This window comes from Gambusia affinis, linkage group LG19 (assembly GCF_019740435.1).
Source record: "Gambusia affinis linkage group LG19, SWU_Gaff_1.0, whole genome shotgun sequence".
Taxonomy (NCBI): Eukaryota; Metazoa; Chordata; class Actinopteri; order Cyprinodontiformes; family Poeciliidae; genus Gambusia; species Gambusia affinis.
Genome location: NC_057886.1, coordinates 7,615,737 through 7,633,982, shown reverse-complemented (window position 1 = coordinate 7,633,982; position 18,246 = coordinate 7,615,737). Strand labels below are relative to the sequence as shown.

The 18,246-nt window shown below is 40.1% G+C and overlaps 2 protein-coding genes across 3 annotated transcripts in view; both read left to right on the top strand.

Annotated features, from left to right (window-relative positions):
- myo15aa (myosin XVAa) overlaps positions 1 to 12,616 on the top strand; it is a 44,313-nt gene extending 31,697 nt beyond the window's left edge. The window contains exons 48-66 of the mRNA XM_044100770.1: positions 1,297 to 1,438; positions 1,684 to 1,795; positions 1,955 to 2,029; positions 2,247 to 2,449; positions 2,549 to 2,673; positions 2,787 to 2,850; positions 3,275 to 3,347; positions 3,808 to 3,881; positions 3,987 to 4,069; positions 4,149 to 4,279; positions 5,579 to 5,673; positions 7,574 to 7,651; positions 7,840 to 7,936; positions 8,037 to 8,197; positions 9,035 to 9,168; positions 9,342 to 9,475; positions 10,161 to 10,294; positions 11,638 to 11,778; positions 11,910 to 12,616. Coding sequence (XP_043956705.1) covers positions 1,297 to 1,438; positions 1,684 to 1,795; positions 1,955 to 2,029; positions 2,247 to 2,449; positions 2,549 to 2,673; positions 2,787 to 2,850; positions 3,275 to 3,347; positions 3,808 to 3,881; positions 3,987 to 4,069; positions 4,149 to 4,279; positions 5,579 to 5,673; positions 7,574 to 7,651; positions 7,840 to 7,936; positions 8,037 to 8,197; positions 9,035 to 9,168; positions 9,342 to 9,475; positions 10,161 to 10,294; positions 11,638 to 11,778; positions 11,910 to 12,011 — 2,158 coding nt within the window. The 3' untranslated portion in view covers positions 12,012 to 12,616. The remainder of the gene's footprint in view (positions 1 to 1,296; positions 1,439 to 1,683; positions 1,796 to 1,954; positions 2,030 to 2,246; positions 2,450 to 2,548; positions 2,674 to 2,786; positions 2,851 to 3,274; positions 3,348 to 3,807; positions 3,882 to 3,986; positions 4,070 to 4,148; positions 4,280 to 5,578; positions 5,674 to 7,573; positions 7,652 to 7,839; positions 7,937 to 8,036; positions 8,198 to 9,034; positions 9,169 to 9,341; positions 9,476 to 10,160; positions 10,295 to 11,637; positions 11,779 to 11,909) is intronic.
- A 1,093-nt stretch (positions 12,617 to 13,709) lies between these two features.
- Positions 13,710 to 18,246, top strand: part of llgl1 (LLGL scribble cell polarity complex component 1) — a 37,317-nt gene continuing 32,780 nt past the window's right edge. The window contains exons 1-2 of one of the 2 annotated variants that reach the window (XM_044100771.1): positions 13,710 to 14,194; positions 18,091 to 18,188. In XM_044100771.1, coding sequence (XP_043956706.1) covers positions 14,114 to 14,194; positions 18,091 to 18,188 — 179 coding nt within the window. In that variant the 5' untranslated portion in view covers positions 13,710 to 14,113. Of the gene's footprint in view, positions 14,195 to 16,626; positions 16,779 to 18,090; positions 18,189 to 18,246 lie in introns of those variants that run through there. The other variant, XM_044100772.1, reaches the window with a different exon arrangement.

Here is an 18,246-nt window from a genome sequence, read left to right as displayed (position 1 = left end):
GTACATTACAAATGTTACGAGTGCATTGCGATAATCTATGGTCCTCATGACTCTGGAGGAGAGCTGGAAGGAAATAATGTGGGTCAGTACAAACTGATCTTCTGTCCTAAGGGACAGCTGGGTGGGTCCTAAGTTAAAGTATCGCAGGGAATGTTCTTCTTCTGCAGGTTTTCAGGATTTAGTGAAAAAGAAAAGCACATCATTTTTCCAATTCTAGGATTTTTTCCATCAATGCACAATAAAACTTACTTGCTTTTTTTCCAAGTGGAAAAACTATTAAAAAAAATTCAGCTGCATGCACACAGATTTGTGTACATAAACGCAAACCTGATTCTAAACTATTATTATTCACTGACTAAATGTACAAACTATGATTTAGCACCTTGTCGGAACTCCCTCATCAGAAATATTTTAGTGGGTTTTTTTGTAAGTCTTCATCAATTTCTCATAAGGTCAAGAAGTTTTTTTAACATAAAACTTCTTTGTTCTTTTTGAATGTAACATTACTTCACTGTTAGCAGGATGTGGTTTGGGCAGTCAGACCGATGTTTGACTCTGGAACCTTTTAGTTTACACATTAACTGCACGGTTCCCAAATCCCGTTGCTGTAAAATATAAAATCATTGCATTGCCACCATTGTGTTTGATGATTAATGCATGTCTGCGCCAAATGAACGTATTTGGTTTTCACCAAACGTGGTCAAATATCTCTGTTTTGGTCTCACCTGTCCAAAAAGCACAACCATAAAACATCATATATATAATTATCACTGCAAAACCAGGTAAATCACAATCTGTAAAATAGAATAATATTGGCAAAACAGTGCAAATGAAAAATTTAATTGAGACAGGTTGCCTTTCAGACATAGCCTTATAAACATTCCCAGATTAATAGCCTGCAACGGGTGGTACTTTAATGTCATTTCTGTTGTCTTTTCCTCTTGACATTGTGTGCCTGTGGGCTCTAGGCCCAGAAACTACCAACACTACTGTTTTTATAAACATGCTGTCACCTTCTGATTAGAAATCAATGCATTTATTAGCAGCACTTCCACACTGAAGATCTATGAATGCGTGTACTTGCCATTCTGGCTTCTTCAGTAATAAACAGTTGAAATAATTTCAGTACTTGGTCTTGAGTAGATCATGTTTATTGCATCGGAGTTTTCCTACGGCGCACTACAGATATGTTTGAAGCAGTTCTAAGCAATGAAATATAAAACTTAGACCACTTAAGAAGAATCCTGACCTGCTTTGACGTTAACCTGACTTCCTGACCTTTGACTCCCTGTGCAGCTACTCGGACATCCTGTTTGTGTCTATCCCGTCGAAGAACATGCTGGAGTTCAACTTGACCAACGAGAAGCTGATTCTGTTCTCTGCCAAAGCGCCGCAGGTCAAACATATGATCGACTACTTCCTCACGGAGCTCAAGAAGGTCAGAGAGACGTTTTCCACCGCTCACTCGCTGTTCTGCATGTCTGCCTTTTGAGTTTGCGTTCTTTCTCTCTTTGAACTAGTAGCGCTATTTCCGATGGACTGACATGGTTGTTCGATGTTTTTTTATTGGTAGTGCATAATTGTAAAGCGGAAGGATTTTCAAATATCAAATGCACTTTTACTCAACCCCTCACCTCTCTGACGTAACCTAATTAGTAAAGCTAACCGTGTGCAATTTCTCAGGACTCTGAGTACATGGTGGCAGTGAGGAATTACATCACTGAGAACAGGAATCACCTCAGCTTCCATAAAGGCGACATCATCCGGCTGCAGCACATGGATGGGCTGGAATCTGGTGAGAAACTTGGTGTAGACACAAGAACAAATATAAAACAGTCTGGTTGCATCGCATGTTCTTTGTGCTTTTTGTTTTAACCTGATATATCATTTCTATTTAATTCTGTTTGCAACAAAATACGTCGTCATCATTGTTTGCGTGTGGATTTGTGGGCAGGAAAGCAATATGGCTGCATTGTGAGGAAAACTGTCATGCTTCTGGAGGAGCTGAAGAGGGACACTCCAGAGTTTGGTGGGTCTTTCCTGTGTGTGTTTGGTGAATACATTTTCGGCTATCACATGACCTGTTTTGCTCTTCTAGTTTTCCATTTCAAAAATTTTTTAAATCAAATTTATTGGATTTTTTTCCTAAAAGGTGAATTCATTCCTGTTCCTTTTGCTCGTTTGATGTGACCCTGTTTGCTGCGGGGAGACTTTAAATATATATTTCATGTTTCCGAATGAAACAGGTTGGCGTTTCGGGGCTGTTTTTGGACGGTCCGGTGTGTTTCCCAGCGATTACGTCCGTCCTGTAGCTGCTCCTGACTTCCTCTTCCTGCCAGCGGAGCGGGCGGAGCCCCGCGACAGGCACGGACGGGTTGCCGCATCAGCTGCCGTTGCTGTGGCGATGGGCTCGGCTGTAGCCGCCCATGAGCTCGAGCTCTCCACAGAGGTGCAGACTAGGGATCTGTCCTCAGATTACACTCCCAAATTGCAGTGCAAAAATACACTTTTGGGTTAAAATTCTGATTTATTTTTCTGTGTGTGTCAGGTCGTGAACGAGATGTATGGGGACAGCTGGAGTGTGGAAATGGATGATTTGCCTTTGCACAGCAATCAGTATTTAATGACGGAGTTTGCCAAGAAGTACTTCAGAGAAGCCCAGAGGAACAGGAGGTCAGGCAGATGAACTCCAACACATGTTCAGCCAAAACAGAGCCAGAATCAAGCCCCAATTTTACATCTGATAAATAAACATGACCGACTGTTCTGTTGTTTATCCCCCACAGTGACCAGAAAGCCAAAAAAGGGAAGGAGGCCAGAGATCCTGCTGATATGGTCAAATTCTCCAAGGTGATTCCACTGAGCCTGCTCAAGCTCACACTTATGTTTACACTTGTGCAGTTTGTTGCGTTATATCAAACAGATAAGGAAGGAAAAGGATCATCCATTGGTCCTGAATGACTGGTTGAAGGATGTGGTTTATTATGCACTTCATTTTTACTCAGAAGGTAAAATAAAGTCCAACTTTTACGCAGCTTCCCCAATCGCAAAATTCAATAAGGCCTCCCTATTTACAAAACATGGTTTATTTGCACTTCCTACATTATGTATCTCATGAAATTAGTCATAAACACAGTACTCTACAGGTTGTCCCAGTGAAGATGTTGCCACAATGTTTGAAAGTTCAAAATACACAAAAATATATGGGTTATTATTAGCTTGTATTGCTAATAGTAGTTGATCATCGGCACATTTCTCCATGTTTTGTTTTTAGTCTCCAGTCCATGAGTCTCTGATTGACTTCTCTGACAGCGGGATGAACAGAGTGGCTGCTGATATCTCTATAGGTAAGAACAGAACTGACTGGAGTGATAGAAATCTGCTGGGAACCTTGGAATAAACTTTAAATTATGATTAAAGTTGAGATACACATGTGTAGCGTCTCTAGTTCATTTGTGTTTTTATAGTTTCAAGACTATTCCCAGGATTGCATCCACTGTGTCACATCATGAATTTGAAATAATTACCCATGTTTTTGTTTCATAATGTTCGCGTTACTGTGATTATGTTACATGTCTTAGCAAAACCATTCACGGCGCTGCTGCCAGGCGTCTGACAAAATCATCCAAGTGTGATTGGATCACGCTCGGATGATCCAGTCCTGAATCATCCAAGCCATTCAGGACTTGGAATCATTTGGATTCAGTCATGATGCAAATCTACATCATTTGTGAAGCAGTTTAGATTATTTTTATTATTTTTCTCACTAGTGCTTTGTAAATAAAGTTTTATTATTTTTTCACCCAGCTGTGATGAAGTTTATGGGAGATTTTCCAATGAAAGGCCAGACTGAGCAGGACCTGGTGGCTGCTATACTAAAGGTATCATTTTTGTTGTAATAAAGTCTCAATAAACTGCATTTAGGAGCGTTTTTTTGTTTTTTTGTTTTTTTTTAGCATCATTTATATATTCATTGATCACTGCAGTTAAGTAGCGACCACGGTCTGATAAAGGACGAAGCCTACTGCCAAGTGATGAAGCAGGTCACTAACAACACCAGTTCCAAACAGTAAGACCTCCAGTCCTCACAGGTTGCCCTCAGAGACGGGGTGATTGAGTAGCTATAAGTATGTGTGTGTTTCCTGCAGGGATAGCTGCCAGAGAGGATGGAGGCTGCTGTACATCCTAACAGCTTTTCATCGCTGCTCCGACGTCATGAAGCCGTTCCTGCTGACGTTCCTGCAGGATGCCTGCGACAGCCCTGGGATGCCATACCAAGGTACGCGACTAATAAATTCATGTTCCATCACATCAGGCTAAAAGACTGCACTAAGATGCTGAAAATTTACCACAACATGGACGATCTCCATAGAAACTTGGAGAGGTAGCAGGTATGAACTAAAGATACAGTAGACTCCATTTCCATGAAAACTGCCAGACGTTTTCGACGATTAAAGCATCTCTCTGCTGTGATATGCTTGTGGCGGCTCATTAAATGGATGACAGGATATCAGTACCACAGAGGACCACATGTAAAAGCAGGTACTTTTACATGTGGTTGGAGTGAACCTCCATGGTCGGCCATCCAAACATCTGGAGAATGCTTGTCTACATGCCAACCTCACTGACCTGACTGACATTTCTCAAAGAACTTTATTGAAATGTTTTTGCAAAGACAAAAACACGTCCAGTTCTGCCTCTGCTCCAGGTGCAGCCAAAGGGATCTAGCCAAACAGCTGAAACACAGAATTCACAACCTCAATATAAAAAGGCGCAGAGCCTTGCACTTAGAGATTGGAATGCCTTGGCTTCTAGCGGGGAGGCGCACACACCCTTGATCGCAGAGAGACCAAGACAAGTAATTATTTTTTTCAAGCTGGGGAGCCAATGTGCACTGATTTTATCACATTGACAAATCATATTAAGAGCTGAACAGGGATGAGTAAAAGGAAAGAAGGGGATCATAGGGCTAATGATGCATGAGATCAGCCCGGGGTGATTAAAGGATGTGGAGGTTGAGCCAGTGTTTCTTTCTGACTGTGTTCTCTGAAAAATGCACACAGAGCGCTACACCATTTTGAAATTATTGCACAGAATTGCGTGCTCTGTAAAGAAACACCAGTCACCTGATGATGCAAAAATAAGCTGAAGAAAGTCCTTGTTATGTCCGTCCTTTCATAATGAGACAGAAACTGACGATGGGGCTGCAGAAACCTCCCGTTTAAAGAAAAACAAAACATAGATACTTGCACAGAGCAGATGCCATACAAACATGTTACCTGTGGTGAGGGAATTCTGGACACAGTCCTGGAAAAGCAGAGGGGAAACATTTTTTTTTTGACTTGCTTAATGAGCTCAGTAGGGTCAGACCTGGCGTCCCACTGCAGCAGAGTTTTCCAGCTTGGCTACGATCCAGCAGCCTTTGAGGGATCACAGAGGTCCAGGAGACCTGGCGCCGGTCTTTATAGGTTGTGAACCATTCCCAGTGTTGTCACTGTGATCAGTTCTTCGCCAACAGACTGAGGTTTGTCATAGTTCTGTATTAAACTGTTTACTACCTGCTGGTTTAATTTGACAGGTATCGCCAAGGCTTGTCAGGAGAATCTGAAGAAGACATTCCAATATGGAGGACGTATTCAGTATCCTAACAGTATGGAGATCAAGGCAATACTGGTTAGTTGTTTTATTTCCTTGTCGATTATCCTTGGATCTATATATATTGCTATATTTGTTAGACTGAGGAAAGTAGCACTGAGATAAAGAGAAAACAACTATCACATTGGAACTAATATGGCTGAATAAGTTAAAATATAAACGACTCAAATTTGAAGTTCGGTTTTATCCAAAATACCGATAGTTGTTAGTGCATGGTCTTTTTTTTGCTATAAGGTTTTGTACTATAATGACACAGAAGTTATCGTATTATTTTTGGATTGACCAACACAAAGTAGCAGATATCTGTAAAGTGGAAATAAGTGATTCTTCTTTACCTACGTAGCTCACCAGCTTTCACACCACTGCTGATCAAAAAGGATCCCCAAAGTGTCATACTTCCACCACCGTGTTTTACTATAGGAGTTGAAGACAATCTGTAGATTGTGTCTTTTGCCAAACATACCAACCATTTTGTGGGTTGAGGCCCAGAAGTTGCTGATTAGTGGTCCATTGCCCAGCCTATGAGTTTAGGTGCACCTATATAAAGTTTGGGAGGATTATGTTTAATGTTGTATTAAGAGCCAAATGTAGAGAGGCCAGTGGCAGACAGAGTCGGTGGGATTTGACAAATAAAATGACTTACGAAAACAAAGGAATTGAACTCAACGCTGTAAAGCAAATGCAGAGCTGGCAGGTGGCAAGAGTAGAGCTAGCATTGAAGAGAAAGGCAATGACAAACAGCCTACAATAAACAAAGAATCTGACAGGGAGGGAAGGAAACAAAGAGACTTTATACTACTGGGAGAGTTCATGAGTGGCATGGGAATCAGGTGTGACTAATCGGAGGAATGCAGTGCAGCTGAAGAAGAAACAGATCAGGGAAAACGGAACGACTTTAATCACGATAATAAACAATCCAAATGAAAATACAAGTGAGAACCAAAAAAAATACAAACACCTGTGGATTTTTAGATCACTACGTGAAGCTTTGAGCCTGGCCTGTATGCCGCGCTTCACGATGTGAGACCTTCACAGAGCAACTGGATTTATACTGAGAATAAACTGAAGAAAAGCTGAATCTATTTACGAATTACATTAATTCTAAAGGCAGTAGGTCTGCACTGCGTTTTTATTGACGTAAAAATGCTCAATACAAATACACACTTTTATTTTTGTAAAGATATAGTTTATTCCTCTTCACAATTTGCTACTTTGTCTTGGTCTAGCACATAAAAATCCAACAGAATATACTGACGTCTTTGGTTTTGATATTTCTATTTGCCTTGAATCTATTTACGAATTACATTAATTAGTACATTTGATCTACATTCATTCAACTATCAAATAACTTTAGATAGTTATTTGATGTTTAAAGCGTACGTACACTCAAAGAAACAAAGTCATTGATCAATTAACAAATCTGCTCCATGATGTTATTAAAAAAAGACCAATTTCTCTGATTTGAAAACAATGTATGATTATTTTATTGTTCGTAAAGATTTAACGATGACTGCTTTGGTGATCTACTCGAACCTCTCCAACCTGTTGGAAACAAAAACATTGCTTTAGGCCATGGAGATTTGTCACAGTTCATTCTCTTCCAAATAAAATGGTATCAGTGAAACTGATAGGGCCCGTCTGAATTTGCCGAGCGTTGAGCAACAGAAACTCGCAGTCAAACAATTTGCACAGTGTCTGCAGTAACACACGGCACAATCAGAAAACGTGAACTCTGTTTGGGAAGATTTGTTTTGACAGATTTGTTCTAATCCTGCTCGGAAAAGTTCATATTTGTAGTTTTAAGTGCTTTGTTTAAATACACGACAGAGGGCTATCGAGGGCTCACTCATGACAGTTGTTTGGTTATGTGGATGCGTTTTCTGATTTTTATTTTTTTTGCTCTCGGTTGTGCGTGTAGGCTGGGCGCAGCTCAAAGAGACAACTTTTCCTGCTTCCGGGTGGGATTGAAAGGCACTTGAAAATCAAAACATGCTCTGTAAGTGTGACTCAGATTCAAAGAGGACCAGTGACACTAGCTGTAAATGAACTATAAATGTTAAACACTACGACTGCATGCGGCCTATTCCGACCAAGTGAGAAATAGTTGTGTAAAAGTAGGAAAAAAACAACAGGCGTGCTAAATCTGTGAGGAAGGATGGATGTTAACAAACTTATTTACGTCAGGTTGCGTTGGACGCGATTGAGGAGCTCTGCTCAGAAATGGGACTACAAAGACTGGAGGCGTTGGACGAATATGCAGTCTTTCTGGTGACACACAGAGGTAAAGTGTGGAGGTTTTGCTGTAGGGGAGCTTGAAAATCTCAACACTTTGCATTATGCAGCTACATAAGATCTGATAGCGGTGCTGCTCTCTTGTGCAGGTCAGAACGTGCGTCCCCTGAACAAGCGTGAGTACATCTTGGACATCGCCACAGAGGCCGAGCCAGTGGATGCCAACTACAGTCTGTGGTTTAGAAGGGTCGTATGGAGTCTGGCTCTTAAACTTGACAATGAGCTTTACGTCACCATGCACTACAACCAGGTACAGCACTGTCGTTTAAGCTGAGCAGCGGCTCAACAGCCCTCTAGCCATCTGGTCACAAAGTTACAAGTTACCCAGAGACGTTTTCTCTCCTGAATGATCCTGGCCAGCTCACTCTGCAGGATCTCAAGGGGTTTCAGAAGAGATGAATAGATACCCAAACCAGTTTAAATGACTGGAGGAGCAGCAGCACTATTCCAAAATCCTTTAGTCTTCCTTTAGGAGAAGGAAAGTGGAGGAAACTTGTTTCTGCCTCTTGTTTCGGGATCTTTTTTTGGTCAAGATTTATGTCTCATGACCATTAGTTGGGGGCAGGAATGTAGACAAACCAGTAAATCTTCGCTTTCTGGCTCAGCATTGCTGCAGACAAGGCCCCATTCTACCTATTGGTCTCACCCGGTTTCTGTTTAAACAAGTACGAATGACTGAAACACCAAACATAAATGTCTGACGGACTGAAAGAAAAGTTAGAAACTATCTAGCAATGGCTTCATTTGCTTGCTCCTCTCTGCCGTACCTATAAAACCTGAGCTGGCCTTTCTCCCTGCCTTCAGCAGGCTCATACAAGGTAACAACTGAACGAAGCAGAATCTATTATTCTTCACTTTAAAGGGAGGATGGAAGCATACATAACAAGTGCTCACAAAGGGGCATCTGCATGATATTGGAAACTGTGCATGTATGCAGCAGCTACTGATCCCTAAGAGATAAAGCTCCTTACCCGAAAAACAACAAACAGCAGTTATTAATATGCTTCATGTAGCACAATATTGGTAGTAGATAATATTTCTGTACCTTGTGGAGACTGCCTTCCACCCAGTTCTGTAATTTTTCCAGGTCTTACCAGACTACCTGAAGGCTTTGCTGGGTGTAGTTCCTCAAGGTAAGCCCAGTGACCAGCATATGCAACAGATTGCCAGGCTGGGCGCCCTACAGCATCGTGCCAAGGACGCCATCTACCTGCCCACGCTGTAAATATATTCTCCCGATTTTGTTTTCAAGCATGGCTCACTTTCTTCTGCATAAACTAAAGAATAAAAATAAGCAAACTAATGCACGGCATCTTGTTATCCCGAGGCTGTCTTCACATATCCAGACACATGTAATCTAATAAAACCCACTGAGTGTTTTTGTGTGTATCTAGCCGCGAGGTGCAGGAATGTGTCCCCTCACAGTTCTACAGCAAACAGGGCTCCCAACAATGGCTGAACATGGTGACGCAGCACATGCAGTACGTCCAGCCTTTAAACCCACACCAGGCCCGTGCACAGTTCCTGGGTAAGACTTTGTCCAACACCTTTAACATTAACCCTTTCATGCACAGTGGTCACTGCAGTGGACAGCTATCTAAAAGCCATTTTCTTGTGCTTCTTGTGGATTTTTATATTATGAATGCACACAAACCACTAAAATGGACACTAATGCATCATAAAACACACTATCAACTATTGGCCATCTGCTGCAAATGCAAGAAATAATTTTTGTTAAATCCAATATGGCTGACGGACAAAAACGCATGTCCTTCTTTCTACTGTAGACGACTCTTGCATGTAAAGAAAATATTGTGACATTAGATAACCCCTAAAGAACAATGCTAATGACGTATTTTTCAATTAACAACCTTGTATTTGGAGAAAATTACGATTGATCAGCTAAAAAAAAAAAATCTTTGCAAATTTTTTTTTTTACAAAATTTCTTTTCCTACCTTTTTTTTATGCCTTAAGAAAATATAAAAAATTGGGAAAAAATCCTGACAAAAGATCATAATTCATGCATGAAAGGGTTAAAATGAATGCCTAAGAGACAGTAGATTGGCTCTTATATTGTTGACTATTTCATCTTAGATCAGAAACTAACTCAACAGTTGAAATGTACATCAGATGGATTTTTTATAAGAAAATTAATATAATTTTTTTATGTGGCTGGTTGTATAAAGAGAGTTGTTTGCGTGTTTCTCTTCAGGTCTGGTCAGTGCCTTCCCCATGTTTGGCTGCTCGTTCTTCTACATACAGAGTTTGAGCTCTTCATCTATCCAGGCGCCCTGCATCCTGGCAGTGAACCTGAACGGACTGCACTTTCTTAACAAGGACACCCATGTGAGTAAAAGGCTAGCACATCCACAATGACAGTCAGGCATCCACAAAATGAAAATCCATGCTTTACATTACAAAGTTGGGTGAGTGTAGTAATGTGATGACTGCTTATTAGAGCTTTTAAGGAGTTAATACTTTTTTTTTTTACCAAGTTACTTTAAATAAAAGTCAAATAGCCCCCTCTGCTGGTGAAGTTGTGTACTTGTGTTTATTTTGTATGGAGTCCAAATGGTGCCAGGTATTTAACAAAAGTAGGCCAGAAAAACCTATTCTTAGTTTTAAAATATCATACAACCTGATTAGTTAATTAATATCTGACAAGTCAATGAGAGTAAAGGCTCTTGTGCATTATTATCATTATTATGATTGTGTTTTGACATTTCAAAATGTCAGCCAGAATTGTAGCAGAACCTTTTTTATAGCTACAAAATGCATGTGGATCTTTTGTTTCTTGCTAAATGTAAAACCCAATTTGTGTAAATTACTAAAACTTCACTGGTCAATCAGTCTACCCAGAAAATGTGTTCAAATAAATCCTGAAATTAAAAGCTGAAAATAAATATGACATTCATGCTGATGATGACTCTATGTAAACCTTTAATCAGACCACACCACTTTCATTAAATCAGTGATCAAGGTTTAGTATGGCAAGGTTGTCAAGAAGCACCAGGTTGAGGCAGAGCCAAGGCAGGGATAGGTACTCAAATTATGTACTTTAACAGGTTTGATGATTAAATAAAATTGTACAGATTGTGCATGAACAAAAGTGGACATGGAGCATGGACTGAGGTGCATGAAGACAGAAGAAATTGACAGGCAACATAATTGCTGAACAAGAAATAGGAGGTTGATTAATAACGGGGTGCAGCTGTGAGGGAAGGCAAAGCAGGCAGACTGAGGGAAGGTGACTAATTCACAAAGAATAAGCTGATCTGATTCAATTAAGGAACATGAGAAACATCCTGACAATAATCTAAGAAAAATACATGGAACACGAAGAAAAACTTTGGAAATAAAGATTAAGGAATAAACTAATGTGGCCACACCTTAACGACAATGATAAATACGGAGAATAGAATAGAGTACGGCAAGATCCGTAAAACATAAATAACCTACAAGGAATTGAACACAAACAAAAACCGAACCAAAACATCCAAGGAATGTGACAGAGGGAACACTGTTTCCCTAAAGACTGTTTTTATTTCCAACTCCTGGCACTTGCTGAGCTTTTTGTGCGCCATCTGGAGACAGTAAACCACATGCAAAAAGAAATAAAAACCAGTTGAGAAATGTTTATATTTGTTTGTTATGCTCACTTGTGAGCATATTTGCGTGTGTGCGATTAGGACGCCATGGTGCGTTTCCCGCTGAAGGAGGTACAGTCGACCCGCACCCAGAGACCAACTTCAGGGTCCAGTTACCCGTACGTGGAGATTATGATCGGAGACCTGCTCAACCAGCGAATCACGCAGCTGCAGCTGGAGCAGGTGTGTAACTGTCCTCATAAAAGATGCAGCAATGGCCAGTACGCAAATATTACATTGCATAATGCACAAGTAAATCTGCTTTCACTGTAACGGGTTGTCTTAAGTTCCATATCAATCTGTGCATTTCCCAGGGCCTGGAGCTGTGCCGAGTCATTGCCATGCACATGGAGAACATGCTGTCGTTCAGAGAGAAGAGACTCACCTTGCCACCAAGTGAAATCACCCTGCTATAGCACAGAAATCACCATGGATGGACACAAAAATCCTTCTTTAGTGCCCCATGAGGGCACCTTATCTACCTCTAAAATGTTTGAATATTTTGATAGTTTTATACTCTCATTTTATTTTACCTAAGATGAGCATGTGCATTTATTGAAATTAGATGTGAGTTTGTGCTCAGCAAAAGGAAGAAGTTCCTCTTGTAGGTGTGCAAAGTGTTTTCCTGGCAGTTTACCATTCTACTAAAACAGATATGCAAATTGAATAATCTGCATGTTTAACCTTGCCTTGCTTGACATTAACAAATGGTCATGGTTTCACATGATGCACTGTCTGTCATTAGACTTGAATATGCATTCAAATTCAGCCTCATAAATCAGATTCAAGATGTTCTTCTTGTTTATGTGCAGATAGAAGCTGGAGAATGCAACCAACTCAATTCTTTTTCTCCTCTTTGCCATGTAAACAAAGGCAAATAACTAATCAGATAGCACTAAGTAGGACCAGATTTTGGTGAATAAAGTTTGAAGCCACATTAATGAACTGTATGCACAGAATAAATTTATTTTAGTACATTGAATATTTTATAACAATGTCTACAATTAATGTATTTGACTAATGCTGGACATTAAAGTTTGTAATATAATCTCTGTGTGTTTAATTATATTTTTATGGTGCCTTTAAAAAGTCTCCTTGCCCCTTGAACTTAAACCTCAATGTGTTTTATGCAGGCAAACATAAATTACTATATAATTAAGTGAAGGGAAAATTGTTTCCAACATTTATTTTTATTTATTTATTTTTACAAATGTTTAATTACAACCGCACTATGATTCAGTTTACATAGGCTTACATTTATAGTTAAAAAAAGGATTTAAATCCTTCATTTACTGGAATGCTTCAGAGTTTTTAAGGCACAGTGAAACACAACACAAATTGAACAGACACAATGGTGAAGAATACATTGTGTTGTAGGGAAAATAAGTTTTGAATAGTGACAGTTCTTTCAAACAGTGGAGATAATTTGCTTGCTGACTCAATCTTCACCACCTTCAAAAATTTTGCAACTAAATTTAGCTTGTTTTTTTCAACATGTAAAATTTGGTTTTGTGGTCAAATAAATCTGGATGTGAAAATCTACCCATTAAGACTAAATAATCTGAAAATCCTCTTCAAAATAAAAGAGCCAAATTGTCGTTCTCGTTTTCATAAAATACTCAGATAACTGCTTTAAACTTCATCTTGTTCATTAGTTATCTAGTGAACAAGTTGAAATTTAGTTAAATAAACTCGAGGTTTAGTTGAATAAAACTCATTCAGAACCTTGAATTCCGAATAAGGTTCACTGTAAATCGTTAACCTTACGAGAAATAGGAAAATATATCTTTTATCGTTTGAATAATCTCCTAAAATGTTAAACTTTTATATTTTTTGATAATATAATTTTGCTAAATTCGTTTCTGACTTTCATATCAGTAACACAACATATTTAGGTGGAGCAGTCTCAGTTCAGTTGTAATATTTGAGTGCATCAAATCTAATTTAACCATTGATTTTACAACCGCTTGTGCTGCTTTTGTAAATCTTACAGGATTATTTCAGTGTGGTTTTTGTTTTTTGTTTGTTTTGATTTTAAACTCTCATTGGCTGCTTATCCGGGGTTTGCTTAGTTTTGTTGTTTTAAACGTACCTTTTACTGTCTCCAATACGCGCTTGTAGCGGCGCCGCTGAGTCGGTGTACTCCGTGTCATAGAACGAGCACTCCTCTCCGAATTTCTCGGGCGCGTGGGTGTTTCTGAGTGGTTTCTTGCAGATTTCTTTGCCGTCATTGGTGAAGAATGACGAGTTTCGTGTGAACCGGGGTAGGGAGGGGGTTGTGGTCAAACCCACAGTAACCTAAACAGCCCCGGGAGGAGAGGAGGGTAGAGAAGAGTTGTCTCAGCAGCAGCAGCTACAGCTGTAGCCCCGCGTTTAAAGCCTGTATGGGCTCGTCCGTTAGCTAGCTTAGCATAGTCCGCTGCGCCTCTCCTGCCGCTGATAACTCCGGGCTCGCTTGCTACGCGTTTTCCCTTCCGTCCCACCCGGTCGAGCCTGCTCCTCATTACCCTCTTCGAAGATGATGAAGTTCAGGTTTCGTCGGCAGGGCACCGACCCGCAAAGAGAAAAGATAAAACAGGAGCTCTTCGCTTTTAACAAGGTAAAGTAACGGGACAAGGAAGGGAGGGAGACAGGCGTTCCTCATCTTCTGCAGATCTGCCACCCCAAAAAAGCAACTGAACGGGTCTGTTTTATTAGAAACAGGATGCATTTTAGATGGAGATCACTCTGCAGCATTTAAACTAGCTGCTCGTCTCTGTGTTGCTGTTAACGTGTAGCTTTTCTCACGCAGAGAGACATTACCGCTTCTGATTGATGGGGCTGAGTGCAGACTGGACTCGGTCGGGCTTTGTTGATGACTGTTTGTGGGGTGTGGGGAGGTTTCAGGTGACCTCCTATCAAAGTTCACAGCAAAAACAGTTTGGAACTTAAAAAACAAAACTCTTGTGGTGTTAATTACATACCTTTTTAGATCATTGATGGGGATTATCCGCGATTACAGATAAAGGAGATTGAGCAGTTTGATCCAGGAATCATATGTTGGTGATTTCATCTAAATGGGGACAGCGTCTCTTTCTCTCACACTCACTCAAACACGCACACGCATACTCACACGCACACACACACACGCACGCGCGGGCACACACACACACACACACACACACACACACAAGTGACATTTAAACTCATACAGTCCCATGCTTCCGTCAGTCTCAGGGTGAAACTATGAATATGAAGTTCAGGTGCAACATTAAAACACGGTTGTGTAATGAAGTGTGGATTTTAGTGCAGGATTGCAAAGAATACTCTAGTTTGAAAAAGGCAGCTGAAGGAGGACAAAAGCTGTTTCTGCTTTGTGTGTTTGGATCGATGACTTCATAAGAGAACCAAGCTGTTCTTCTGCTCTTAACATTGCATCGTATGAGTGAGTTTGATAGATTTTGACGTGGATCATGAAGGATTTGAGTTGAAAGTCTTTTGCGCTTGAGACAGATTCACTCAGATGTCCTCCAGTCATGATGGATTCTCTTTTAGATGGTGAAGCTGAAGCAAACTGCGGTGTTAATAGTGATCATATCAAGAACTTTAACCAGTGCTGATTTGCTCCTGTGCGAATTCATAACATGTAAAATAAATAATTGTGTAATGTTCTTTGTCTCAAATGTGGAAAACGGCAGATCTACGCTACTTGAAGAAATATTTTCACCTAGTTTAAAACGACAGCACACGACACTTTCGAGGAATTTTAACACCGGGACTCAAAGAGAAAAAAATAAATAAAATAATTCACCTGAAACTATATATTACTTCTTAGACGATGGCATTGAGTAATTCCAGTTTCCCACCGGAGACTATTGGTTGTTGTCAAATTTTCCTTAAATCCTGAAATCTATGGATTGTTCTCGCATACTGCTGAAACTTTTTACTTAATTTTATTCAGTAAATGTTTTTATTTTTTATTTTTTTTACTGTATTACAAGGTCTTCATAAGGAATACCTTGTTTTTGCATGCAAGTATGTAAATACAAGGTAAAAGAAAAAGTGCAACTGGCAAAGTAATTGAGGATAATGAACAGTTGAAATGCGATTGTGTAGATTAGCAAGTGATTATTAGAACACAAAAACAGAAAAAGGACTTTGCAGAAGATGATAAATAGCTTGAGCACTGCTGTGAAACTTGTGGCGTCCGTAAAAGGATTTTGCAACAGATCTTTATTTAATTTGGGCTCGGGGAGATAAATTGATAAATTTTTGAAGGTTGTGCAGCTTGGCCAACAGAATCTCTGAACTGTACTCGTGTACTGTGCAGAAATGAGCCAAACTTTCAGTGTGGCGGCCTTGAACTCAAGACTGAAAGTGTTCCAGAGAGCGTCCCTATCCAAACATTTCATGTTGAAAGACTCATTTAATCAATACCGGCTCTCCCAAATGGAGCCAGATAAATGCATACATCACTACTGTCATTTAAAATAAACTCCATGCAATTTAGATCAGAAAGAAAACTTGAGGAAATACAACATAATTTGATTTTGGCACGTTCTTTCTCATTTTCAGCATCAAAACAATTAGTCACAGTTGGGAAGCTCTTATGCACTCCATTTGTTTTTCATTACGCTCCCCGACCTCCTCTTCTTTGGCTGCCTGCCTCTGTGTGCGAAGTTACCTTTGTGTTTCTATTCTGCTTTCAAATTTGTCCTTTAGATGTGAAAATATGAGCACTACAAACTTTGCAAATAAAATCAAATTCACATCGGAATGTTAATCCAAAGGTTAACCTTCTTGTTTATCTCTATGTGGGATTAACCCGGGGAAATAACATCCTGCATTTCTGTCAAGAGGAGTAATCCCCTTTTTAAAGACTGGGTTTGGTGAAACCTCTTGATTAGATCATTACAACACCGACGATCGCCTGGCAACCGTTGTTTACATGCAAAATCGCAACAGTCATAGTGCTTCTATGGAAAAAGGTTCACGTATTTTCACCTATTCCCAGATTGTGTTGACAACTGCAAACAATTTTCCTTTTTTAAATCATAAGATTTTTGAGAACCGTGCATCATATTTATTCCACCTTTTGTTTTCTTTTATACTGACTCCCTTTTTAGAAATTTGTGATTGTAATGCAAAATATTACAAAAGTATTGGAAAACTTTCACAAGACCCTTCACATGAGCATCATAAAGGTGACGTTTTTATGTAAACTTTTGTGCACATCTATTACTTTTTCCTTCAAACTCTCTTCAGCATTAGAGCTGCACAATATATCGAACTGGAACTGCTATGGCAATATTGAAAGGAAAGGACTGCATGGACACAATATTTGGATGAAGACAGTATTTGGAGTGTCATGCATTCCTACTTTGCATATTGATTATTTGACTAGTTGGGAGGACTTTAACTGCACGTCTAATGGATGCATTTAGTGGCAGAAGTGCCCGTATCTACACAGAGGTGGTGAATGAGAGCAAATTAAGCACATTTTGATGCACCTCCAGCTTTAGCAAGCATGTCTGAACAGCAGCTGAAGAGAAAAGTTAAGACAGGATTTTTCCCAGATAATCTTTCTAAGCTTCAGAAAAGCTGATGTTGCTCATTTTTCAAAGGAAGACCAACTAATAGTGATGGGGCCTAAAGTGTCTGTTATGTTTTATTGTATTGAGGCAAACAGACGTTTTAGATTTTAGCCTATCACCGTTCTTCTTCTTGAGTTTCTCTTCACATTTCTGAATATTCTTGTTGTTTTTTTTAAAACTTTATTGCATTCCTTCGTCTTGTTGGACTCTATTGAATATCCGTGGATGCCGGTCTGTTCATCTAAACAAGATGTCTGCAGAGACACCCTCTGAGTAAATGCCTTTGATAGTGGTTGTGTGTGTGTGGGTGGTGAGGCACCTCAGTGCCGTGTAGAGTCAGCTCATCTGAATGGCGTATCGTGTTTAAAGTCCACAGACTGTTTGTTTTGCTGGAACAGCACGCTTGTTTTACTGTTCGGTACCAGCTGTTGCGACTGTCACAGAGGTGGTCTGTCCACGGGACGCGTACTTTGATGTGACTGTATTTGTGTGCAGTCGGCTAACGACAGAAAGCATAGACGCTTTTACTTCACGTCACTTCCAAGAGGAAGACCGGGGAAGGTCTTTTACTCTTCCCAGAATCTGCTGACTTTTTCTCTGCTGCTCTAAGTGCATTCCCAGCTGTCTGCCACGCCGTGCCACGGGCACAAGGGGAAAATAAGCCTGTGAATTGATGTTAATCCCAGTTAACAAGGTCTGCAGAACATGGCTATAAAGTGTCTGGGGCTGCCATTCAGTGGCCTTTTCTAAAAGTTTCCTCTGACTTTATTAAAGTGGTCCTCCCTTTTAGACGCCTCGCTGATGAAAAAGTCTAACTTGGAAAAAGAGGTGGACAAGTTTTAGGCGGGTTTATATGCTGCATTTTGTCTTTGCTGTGTCATCTTGTCATTTTTTTTCCTCTCCTCTGTCTTCCTCCTCCCAGACTGTGGAGCATGGGTTCCCCCATCAGCCCAGTGCCTTGGCCTTTGACCCCAAGCTGCAGCTGATGGCCATTGGCACAAAGTCAGGAGCCATTAAAATGTATCCTTTATCGCTGGTGAGCTTCTGTTTCTGTGTTCACCTTTTTTTTTTTTTGATT